The sequence below is a fragment of the Rhinopithecus bieti genome, unplaced genomic scaffold (assembly GCF_001698545.2).
Source record: "Rhinopithecus bieti isolate Rb0 unplaced genomic scaffold, ASM169854v2 scaffold_54263, whole genome shotgun sequence".
In the NCBI taxonomy this organism is placed as follows: domain Eukaryota; kingdom Metazoa; phylum Chordata; class Mammalia; order Primates; family Cercopithecidae; genus Rhinopithecus; species Rhinopithecus bieti.
Window position 1 is genome coordinate 145,532 of NW_016821166.1, and position 11,380 is coordinate 156,911.

Consider the following 11,380-nt stretch of genomic DNA (forward strand, 5'->3'; position numbering starts at 1 on the left):
GCTTATTTTTTTTTTTTTTGTCTTTTTTTTTTTTTTTTTTTTTTGTGGAAAACGGGGTCTCGCTGTATTACCCAGGCAGGTCTTGAACTCCTGGGCTCAAGCTATCCTCCCGCCTCTGCCTCCCTGAGAGCTGGGATTACAGGCGTGAGCCACCGCGCCCGGCGAGAATCGCTTAAACCCAGGAGATGGAGGTTGCAGTGAGCCAAGATTGCACCACTGCACTCCAGCCTGGGCAACAGAGGGAGACTCTGGCTCAAAAAAAAAAAAAAAAAAAAAAAAAGAAGCCAGGTGCGTCCAAAGGCAACCTGGGGTCGAGGAAAAGGTGAAGAGGAAATCCAACCAGGCATCCATTGGGTTCAGCAAAAGAAGAGGTCATGGGTGATCAGAAGCATGGGGCGGGGGACGGGGGGCAGGGGACAGGAGATGGCCTAGGGGAGAGGTCCCAGAGAAATGAAGACAGCACAGTAACTTTAGCCCTGAGCGGGGCCAGGGGAAGGGGTCTGAGGGGTTTTTCCAGAAGGAAGAGGCAAGACCACATTTATAGGTTGAGAAAGGTGACGGGACCATCTGCAGGGTGGGGTCACTGGGGAGCTCAGAGCAGACAGGACCCAGAGCCTGGGAAGAGCCAGCCTTGGAGAGGAGGTGATCCCTCAGCTCTTGATTCAAGAGTGGGAGGAGGAGAGCCCAGGCCCGTTCTCAGGAACGCAAGAAAAGCACGGGGCGTCGCCCAGCACGTAGGGCAGAGTGGGTGCCCCTAGAGCCACGCTGTGGCCGCTGTGGCCGTGTGGACCATGTCGGCAGAGGGAGGAGAACCAGCCAGTCCAGCTGGAACCCCGGCCCCCAAGGTCACCAGGCTCTGGGGTCTCCATGCTCCCCCACCCACCCTGCTCCCGTCTGACAGGTTCCACAGGTCCAGGCAGGGCCCTGAGGGGGAAAGACTGAGGGTGAAACTATTTTCCCAGGAAATATGTATCTCTATGGGGGTGGGGGGGGCCTCCACAGATGCCTGCCCCTGCACGTTGCAGCCCCCTCAACAACCCCCACGATGCCCCAGGGGACCAGGCGCTATACCAGACCGGGAAGTAATTTCTCTGCTGGTTAGATCCCCGCTAAAGGTTCTCCGGCAAAGGGAGGAGGGAAAGTGGCTGGCCTAATGCAGGCTGGGGTGTGGGGCTGACCCCGGACTCCCAAGCTCCCCTGCCCCAAGACTCGAAGCATTCCTCACCTGGGGAGAGGGCTCTGCCCATGCCTTAGGTCAAGGGGCAAGGGGCTATTCTGAGACCACCCTCCAGCCCGTCATCACACAGATGGGGAAAGCAAGCCAAGGTGAGGCGGGGCGGTGGGGGGAGCCCCTAAACCCACACCATGGCTAAAGGTAGTGGCAGAGCCAAAGTATGGGGCTCAGGTCTCCTAACCCAATCCAGGGCTCTGTCCACAAAGCGCTCTGGCCTTCTAGGGGCCAGAGAGGACAACTCAGGGCAAACTTGTCTTCTAGGACCTGGGTCAGTAGCAGCCCCGGCCCCGCGGGATCTGTCTTAGCCAATGAGGGTGAGGAAAAGTCAGGGGACTGGGGTCACACCCCAGCAGACCTTCACAGAACTCAGAGCTCTTCAACCAAAGGGCTGGGCTGGAACGAGCTGTTCCTGCAGAGTCCCCGGTGGGCTACTGCTGTCCTTTGGTGGGGGCAGCCTGCCGCGGTCCTGCGGAAGGAAACCAGGGAGGGGCCTCCGTACCCTGGGACCGGGGTAGAAATCGCTGGAGAGCCCTGAGGCTGGGGACAAGTCCTGTTGAGCTGGCCTGGTACCTCCGCCCAAGATTCCCCACCTCGGCTTTGTTTTGAGAAGGGGAGGTCCCCCGTGAGGGAGCCCAGGCCTGGGAGACTTATGGCAAAGGCGGAAGGGTGATGAGCTAAGTCTGATTTCAGGGACCTTCTTATTGGAAAAGCTTTTAGACATTTTTGTGGGGGAAGGAAGACTATTTCAGAACTTCTGGGGGCTGCCTGACCTGCACGGGCCCATCCATGGGGACGAGGCTCATGCAGGACCAAAGCCCCATCCTGACACAATTCACACTGCTGACCCGGCCCTCCTCCACTCACGCCACCGTTTGAAAGCACTTGATTCAAACTTCTCCCTAAAGCATTTACCCCTCTTATCGCACAGTGTGTCTGGGAAAGGAAGGCAGATAAGGCGAGTCTGGTTTCTTTCATGGTCGGGCCTCTGACACGGGGCTCCTGGCAGCTGTTCCTGGGGCCTCCGCTGCCTCGGGCACGGGGACCCAGTGGCTCCAGCTCAGCTGAGGATGACATTTCCAGGCCACAACTCTGGCCCAACCTGCTGGGGCCTGGGCCTGGCCTCAGGCTGCCACCATCCACCCCAGGCCCCAAGCTGACTCCCGGCTCCCTGCTCCTAGCCAGACAGGATTACTTGATCAAGCCTTCCTACACTGAGTTCAGGGTGCATTTATGTACTGGAGACAATCTACCTCCAATCCTTCAGTCCCCAGTTTGAAAGCAACTCAGTCTGTAAATGTCATCATTTGTTACAGAGGAACGGCATGACTCCAACCTCTACAATGCCAGGTAGTGCAGCCATCCCTGGCTCATGTGAATGGGATGAGACTGCCCCACCCAGACCCCCACTACACAGACACAAAGTCTGAGAGGTCAGACACCCAGCAGCCGGGCGTGCAGCTGTGACTCTGTGTCCGTGGTCCACACTCCAGTCTCACCCTGAGCCCTGGCTCCTTATGTGTGACCAACCTCTTGATCACGTAGTGTTGGTTACAGCACACGAGGTAGAGCGTGTGGATGGCTCCACGCAGTCCCTCCTCTCAATGCCGGACACTGGCCTGGAGGCTGTGACAATGCTTCCGAGATGGAAGACAGCAAGCGAGATGGGGATTGGTGCTTCTGGGGTCAGCCCGGCGGCACCTGCCTCAGGCCCTGGGAGCCAGGGCTCAAGGGGTGCAGAGCCTCTAACCCAACTGACGACTGCAGCCATGCTCCACCCACAGTGCTCAGCCACCCTTGCTGCTCACGCCCCTGGGTGCCTGGGTCTCCATCCTCACTCCCCAACAGGCTGATGCGTCCTCGCTGACCTCAGCCTCTTCTTCCAGGAGGGCTCCCTCTCCGGTTTGCTGAGAGTGGGCTCTCAGGTCCTCCTCACTCCCTGGCAGTTCCGTGGTCTGGTTTTTATTTCCTTCAGACTCTTTGCCTCTGCCCAGAGAGCTCTCTAATCTCCAGGCTTGCTCGCTCTCTGGGGCACCAGATCCATGAATCCACCTGCTCTGGGACAGCTTCACCGGGAGTTCCCATAGTCCCCTCATGTTCAGCATGACCTGGGTGGAACCCAGCATGTCCGCCCAGATCAGTGAGCCAGCAGTCCCCCAAGTCAGGACTCCCCTCTGAGACTACCCCATCTGCTCATTCCCCCTCCGAAACCCTGTCCAAGGCAGCCCCGCTACACACCACGGCCATGGCCCAGCTCAGACCCTTTCTTTCTCCTTGGACCATCACAATTAAGTTACCCATCTCCAGCCACCATCACAATTAAGTTACCCATCTTCAGCCACCCTCCACCTTCCATCCGCCCCTAAGAAGGCTTGCCAGACACAAAGAAGACTCTTATCCCGAGCTTTGCCCACCAACCCCTGACCAAGAGGACTAGCTTGGTGTTAGTGAACAATGGCTAATCTCCATTGACAAAAATCACGACTAGAGAGAATCCTCTTTCTGTGTGTGTGTGTGTGTGTGTGTGTGTGTGTGTGTGTATGCACATATACACACACATCTACATGTATATGTGACTCTGACATTATTATTTTTTTAAATTTGGACAGCTGCTCCTATGAGCAGACAAACAGCAAATGCATGTTCAAATAAAACCTCAAAAACAACCGATGACACAGTTGATGAGGCACGTGTGAGCTCACACTGGTGATTTTAGACCATGGTCATGTAGAGTGTCATGTTCATAAGACAGACTTAAGTGTATCCACACTTCCAGACACTTCACACGGAGCACTGGGACGCTCCCGGGTTCTGCCATCAGGGCATGTTTAAGAACTTCTTACAGGCTGGACAAAGCCCAGCACCTCTGCTCAGCACACTAGGGGCATTTGCCACTGTCCACTCCACTCGCATACCTCGAGGCTGCACGCTCACCAGTGAGTACTTTCCGCCTTTCTGAGGCTTTGTGCATAGCCCCCATCCCATCCCCATCTGCACCAGTAGCAGCAAGCCCCAGGCCCCCAGCACAAAGCCTTGCTGGGATAGCCACCGAGAGGGGACTAACTACTGTGTTTGGAGCAAAATATCTCTGGCTGCCCAAACTTGGTATGGGACCATCTCCCAGCCTAGATGGGACCTCCAGGGGGAAGACCCAAACTGATACTCTCCTCCGGGACCCCTGAGGTCCAGCCCAGCCCACAGCAGGAAATCTGAGTGCTCCACGGATTGCACCAAGGAGGGAGCAGGTGCAGGCTACAAAGCCGCAGATCCTGGGAACCCAATCCCAGAGCACATGTCTGATCAGGATGGAAAATCTCACCCAAGGGCCACTGCACACACCATGGAAACATTCTAACCGCTCTGGGTGGCCCGTGCGCAAGGTAGTGACTGGTCCACGTCGGCCTCCGCCCCATCCCCACTTGGTGTGGGCCTCTGGCTAGTCACTGACCCCAGGAATCTAGCACGGCTCAAGGCTGGTTTCCACCTCTCTCCCTTACGGTAAGGGATTTGCCCCCTGCGATGCAGAGTTCCTAAACACCGCTGCTGATCGCTTCCCCCTCGGCTCCCCTCCCCACCCATCCAGGGGCCTGAGTTTTCAGTCTGGGTTAATCAATAACCGGAGCCGTCAGGCCTCAGTGAAGCGGCAACGCAGGGGAGCAGGAGCGTGAATGGAGGGTGGGGGGCAGGCAGGGGTGTTGACCATTCCAACACGCCCCGCGTGGCCCCAGGCAGTGCCGAACAGTCAGGGGCCGGACTTCGGAGCCCAAGCCCTTGGTGTCATGGGACAGAGGAGAGAGGGAGACAGGACTCTGAGCAAACAGAGTCTGGCTCCAAAAAAGGGAGGGGGACCAAGACAGGTGCAGCTGACAGGCTAAGCGGTCCTCCCCCCGCCCTCTCCAACTCCGGAGGGCCGGCAGGACCCCATCACCTAGTCCGAGCGGCCCGTAAAGGACCCAACCCCGCAGACGCGGACGGACACAGGCAGTTGGGGCGAAGGAGCAGCACCCGGCTGGGAGCCCCACTCCCTGGCGCCAGGGCGCGCGCTCCCCCGGGCTCACCTGGCCGCGGCCGGACAGCGAGAAGGTGGCGTGGCTGGCGAAGCGTGCGCTGCCCAGGCGGGGCGCGCGGTCTGGAACCCCGGGCGCGGGCGGGGGGCTGGGCGTGCAGGGAGTGCCGGGCGCCGGGGACATCCCGCTGGCCAAGCCCAGCGCATCCACCTGGCGCGTCAGGCGCTCGAGCTGCGCCTGCAGCCGCTGGTTGTCCCGCTGCAGGTCGGCCACCGTGCGCGCCAGGGGGCCGGCCAGGCGCACCGCCTCTGCCACCCGCCGCTCCACGCCGCGCTGCAGCCCCTGCATGTCCTCGTGCAGCGCGCGCACCGCTCCCTCCAGCGCCGCCTCGTAGCGGCCCAGCGCCTCGCGCACAGTGCGCGCCTCCTGGGCGTCGGGGGCCGGCTCCATGGCCCAGAGGAGCGCGCGGGTCGAGAGCGGGCCGGGCGGGGAGAGGATCAGCCTGATGGCCGCGACTGGCCGTCCGCCGCTGGCTTCTTCCGAGGGGCGGCCGGGGAGGCGGGCGCGGGGCGGGGCCTCGGGGGCGGGGCCGGGGCTGACTCGGGGACACCCCCCCAGCCCTAGAGACCCGCAGGACGGTGCGGAGGGAGAGCTCGCCCAGCCTCCCCTCTCCCCGGCTCCTGACTGAGCCCTGTGACCCCACAGGAGCGGCGTGCGGCCTGCGGGAGGGGCGGCGGGCCCACCTTAAGAAGGCCCTGGTCCCCCGTGGACCCGGGAGAGCACACCCGGGCTGACGCGTTCGCTCGTAGCTGTCACCCGCAAGGCCCAGATTCTGCCGGGAGCCAAGATTCCCGCTGCTGGGGACACCTGCACCTTCCAGAGCTGCCGCCCTCCCCCGCGGTGCCCTCCCTACGCAGCGGGCAAGGCTCTCTCGCAGGCACACGCTCACCTGTGGGACCTTCGCCTGGAATTTCTTGCACCTGTTCTAAGACGTCAGGGAGGAGACAGGTGGTGAGGTCTACCCCTCCCCACCACCCCCGCGACTCTGCAACTATGCGCTCTCCCCTCCCAGTCCTACTCTGTATAGCAAGATCTTCGTGGCCTTCCCACTAGTGGTCAGTAGAGGCTCCCGCCCCACCAAGGGACCTCCGTTAGGAAATCCTGGAGAGGCTAAGGGCAGACAGGGAAAGAAAGGTGTGCTACAGCTGAATCTCCAAATCCTGGAATGGGCGGCTTTGCGACTAATCGCCCCCTAATCGCCCCCTCCCTCAATGAGAGTCTCAGTCACTAGCGTCTACCCGCAGGCCAGGGGTCCTACCCCTATTCCTTGTCAATACTCTTCATGGCTGAACCCAGATAGTTCCCCCTTCCAAATGCACACCCCCAACCATCACCAGAAATGGAAGAAGGGAAACAGGTGTTGCTTTAGGACGATGGGATGATGGGCAAAGCTAACTCTAAGTTTTCACTGTACCATAAAGCTGATTTAAAATAAAAATGGGAACATATGCTCCTTTGTGCAAAAAACCCTTCCTAATTGGCCTTTTTCCCAAGCCTGGCCTGCCTGAAAGAGGCCCAGAGGCTGGGCAGGCACAGCCAGCTGACCTGCAGGAAGGAGAAGTCTGAAAGGCTTGTTCATATCGTGTTCAGCTCCCAAGGATGTTTGGAGCCCACAAACCCTCCTGGACTGGCCATCATTGCCCCAAAGGAACTGGAGCAGCCTGACAGATGCTAAATGCTGGTTCCCTCCCCCGCCTCCAGCCCCAAGGGGACAGGAAGAAACGCTGGGTTACCTAATCCAAGGAGCCTTCCAGCAATTATTTCATGAAAAAGTCAAATGCCAAAAGGCATGCATGCTGCATGTATGTGTGAGCATGTGTGTGTGTTTCAAGTAGCCATCTGGACGGGGTAAGCCAAACTGCTCCCCGAATGCTTTCTCCAGGTGCAATCTTCAATAGCAGCCTCCAGAGACGCTGCGGCTGCTCTCGCCGCAGACAGCACTCATAGCCCCTCCAGGTCTCAGTACAAGAACCTGGAGTTCAAAAACCCTGGTCTCAGCCACAGAAGCCCAGTCCCTTCCCTTGTAAGATCCAAGGAAGGACCGTGTGGAGAAGCCTTGAGAGGGACTGGACAGGTTGGTCTCCAGCCTTCTCTCCATCCTCCAGGAGAAGGCAGGCTGGCTGGGCCATGGGTGGGAAGCCTGGCAGGGAGGAGGAGGTGACAGATTGTAGAGCCCGGCTGCCTGGGATCCATCTACACTCTCCAACCTCAGGTTAGTTATCTGGCCCCTCCTGAGCCACATGGGAATATCTAGGAGGAACTTCTTGGGGACGGAGCATGGCTGTTTCTGGGGCCGAAGGAGGGACTCTGTCAAGGGCAGAGATAGGGGTTCACTGTGGGTTCTGGGAAGGCAGATGGAACAAGACCTTGTTCCTTGGTCTTGTTCTCGTTGGCTCCTTTTTCTCAGCAGTCAGACCCCCCGAGTCAGTAGCTGGACATACACCTAGGAGAGGAGAGAAGAGCCAGGAGCACAAGAAAGAGAGTGATTCTGGGGCAGGAAGGGGACGGGACGGAGGGTCAGCACCACCCTCCGACCTGGCTTCATGACAGATGGACTGAGGCTGCAGCTCTGCTCCCAGGCCCAGGGGCTCCTGTGAGCCTTCCCTGCAGGCCCCTCCCCCACTCTCCTCCAACTCTGCTCCTGCCCAGTACCAGGCTGCGAGGGAGGTGAGGGCCCGTGAACCTGGCTGAACTCCCTGCACATTCACCAGCCCTGATGTCAGCAAGCAAGTGGAGGCTAAACTCCCACCAAGGCCTGGGGGCCCTGGCGCCTGCCCTTCCCGCTCCAGTCTCCTGGCTCTGCCCCACTGCTGCCCGCCGGCCTCCTGCTCTGCTCTGGCTCTGGGCTGGATGCAGGATGCAGGACAAGCTTTCCCCAGTGTCCTTGCCAATGTCTCACAAAATCAAATCCTCGCCAGGCCAAAACCACAAAGTTAGGGAAGTTAGCATCTTTGGGCCTGAGACGGGGAAACCGAGGCCCTAAGAGGGGCAGGGCCTGGTCCAAGGCCACACAGCAAGGCATGCGGAGACAGGACTGGAACCCGGGCCCTGCCCCCAGACCTGAGGTGCAATGCCCTCTTTCCTGCACGCCAGTCCCAGCTCACCTCCCAGGACAGTAGTCACGTTCCACAAGGTCAGGGCAGCTCCTCCCTGCTCCCCGGATTGGCCGCAGGCCCCACTCCCCTAAAATTGCTCCTCAGAGGTCTCCAGTGCCCCCCATGGCCCTCGGGACCCCCCAGGACCACTCCCTCCTCCTCCTCACTCACCTGATTCTCCTCTTTCCCTCCCCAGCGACCTTCCTGACTGTGCTTCTGCTCATCCCTTCACCGAGGTGGTCCCCAGGGCTCTGAGCTGGGCCTCCTCCCTGTCACCTGCACACCTGCCTGAGTGACCTCACTCACCCCCACACCTGCGGGGTGCTTGCCACCTCAGTGCTGAGGACTGCCATTTCTCTGCCTGCCCGAGCCTCTCCCCTGAAGGTCTCACACGCTCTCCAGACCCCTCACATCCTGAGGGAACACAAGTAGGGCTTATAGCGTGGGGAAAGGACAGAAGGAGTGGGACGGCTGAATCCCCCACCTGAGGTGGGAGTGGGCTCTGTCCACCTGCCTGGTGCCACCCCTCCAGCCCTCTGCACCCAGGTCCACATGCATGGTGCGCACACACACACACACACGTGGTCACACATTGGACTCCATCCCTGGATCACAGGAGCTGTCTCAGCCGTTAGGCTGTCCCCACACCTGGGGCAGCCGCTGGCTTTAGTAATGGCTCAATAAACGTGGTGGTTGGGTCCTCTGGGAAAAGGGGACTCATTGGAGAGTCAGTGGAACCAATAGGATGCTATATACATGGACAATGGAGAATGAGGGAAGGGGGAGAGAGGCAAGGATGGCTCCCAAATTCGGACTTGGAGTTATGGGGGTACCATTCATCAGAATGGGTCACAGAGGCCGGATGTAGTGGCTCACACCTGTAATCCCAGGCGTGGATCCGTCTTTTGGGAGGCCGAGGCAGGCGGATCACCTGAGGTCAGGAGTTTGAGACCAGCCTGGCCAACATGGCAAAACCCCGTTTCTACTAAAAATATAAAAATTAGCTGGGCATGGTGGCAGGTGCCTGTAGTCACAGCTACTCAGGAGGCTGAGGCAGGAGAACTGCTTGAACCCGGGAGGCAGAGGTTGCAGTGAGCTGAGATCATGCCACTGCACTCCAGCCTGGTGACAGAGTGAGACTCCGTCTCAAAATAAAATAAAATAATAAAATAAAATGGGTCACATAGAAGGTGTGTTAGTGGGATAGCGATCTGTGGGTCTCCTCAGCCTGTCTACAAGCTCGCATCAGCCTCCTCACTGGGTCAAAGGCAGCTGCACACCTCACTGGGGATTCCTCCAAGCCCCTCCACCAGGAAGGACTCAGGTTGGAGGGTCGGGCCCTTCTTGGCCCTGCCACACCCCCACAGAGGTCTCGCTGGCTGGGGCAGCTAGCCGGCCCGGCCATCAGGGTCACAGTCAGAAAGGTGTGTGCATCCTGCCGTACCCTCTGACTTGTCATGGTCTGCAGCTGCAGGCACCCACAGGGAGCAAGCTAATGAGGCCTCAGAGGAGACGTGCACTCCGGGACTGGACCCCACCACCCCTGGCAAACACGCCATTCCCCCTCCTCCTCCCAAATCCTGAAATCCAGCCTCTGCCCTGGAAACTGTTGCCTTGTTATGAGATCCATAGGGGTGGGAACACAGGGCTTAGATTTATCTTTTCCTGCCAGGTTGCTGGATTCAGGAGCCAAGAAGAGAGATAAAGAGGGAGGTAGAAAACTTGGTGAAGGCTGTGCAGGAGTGGGGGCCCCATGCTGGGCACGTCTTGGAGCCTCCAAGTCTTATCTTCAGCTGGGTCCCAGGGCAGTGCCCAGGAGAGGGACGCATGGGTCTCTGCCCTAGTCCCACAGCTCTGCCTGCCTGAAGCGGAGCCATAGGGGCTGATCCTGGGACCCTCCTGCCCTCTGGATAACTTCAACTCTGCTCCACCAAACCCTCCTTTAAACGTCATCCCTCCGTCCCAGCAGACATTCTGCCAGACACACGTGTACTTTTAAATATTCATCTCTTTCCTGTGTATCTGAGGATGCGTCTGGGTATGCATGGTGCTTGCATGTGCATGTGTGAGTGTGTCTGAGTAGAGGAAAGCGCTGGGAGTTCAGGCATCTATACTCCTTACTGGCACGGATAGGTGGTGTGTGGGGTATGTGCACATTTGTAAGCACCCATGTTTACAGGAGGGTTTTCAATGCTCTTGCTTGTAGGTGAGGAATGTGTTTATATACACACATACATATGTATGCCTCCAGTACATGTGTCAATGTAGACATCAGGATGTGTCCTATGCAGCCTTTACTGTCCACATGCTTTTACATGTGTCACATGTGTACACATGCTTCCATGTATTAAATGTTTGCATGTATAATGTTGTATGAGCATGAGTTTGAACATGTATATCACATGCCCCAGTTCTGGCTCACTCTAATCAGAAGTAGGTCTCTAGAAGATGCAGATTCTGGCTGCTGTGGGGTCTGCTAAAATTCTAAGCGTATGGCCGGGCGCGGTGGCTCATGCCTGTAATCCTAGCACTTTGGGAGGCCGAGGCAGGTGGATCACCTGAGGTCAGGAGCTTGAGACCAGCTTGGCCAACATGCTGAAACCCTGTCTCCACTAAAAATTCAAAATTTAGCCGGGCATGGTGGCATGTGCCTGTAATCCCAGCTACTCAGGAGGCTAAGACAGGAAAATAGCTTGAACCCAGGAAGCAGAGGTTGCAGTGAGCAGAGATCACGCCACTGCACTCCAGTCTGGGCAACAGAGCAAGACTCCATCTCAAAAAAAAAAAAAAAGAAAGAAAAGAAACTCCATCTCTACTAAAAATGCAAAAAATTAGCTGGGCGTGGTGGCATGTGCCTGTAATCCCAGCTACTCAGGAGGCTGAGGCACGTGAATCGTTTGAACTGGGGAAGTGGAGGTTGCAGTGCACTCCAGCCTGGATGACAGATCCAGACTCCATCTCAAAAAAAAAAAAAAAAAAAAAAAAAA

At 58.1% G+C, this 11,380-nt stretch overlaps 1 protein-coding gene across 2 annotated transcripts in view; it reads right to left on the minus strand.

Moving 5' to 3' along the window:
* The window catches only part of SMTNL2 (smoothelin like 2), a 27,638-nt gene extending 21,011 nt beyond the window's left edge, over positions 1–6,627 (minus strand). Inside the window, exon 1 of one of the 2 annotated variants that reach the window (XM_017860220.1) lies at positions 6,188–6,627. Coding sequence is in view for 1 of the 2 variants with exons in the window: in XM_017860219.1 (XP_017715708.1) it covers positions 5,290–5,688 (399 nt within the window). In the remaining variant the exon portion in view is untranslated. Of the gene's footprint in view, positions 1–5,289; positions 5,774–6,187 lie in introns of those variants that run through there. The other variant, XM_017860219.1, reaches the window with a different exon arrangement.
* Positions 6,628–11,380: the final 4,753 nt, after the last annotated feature.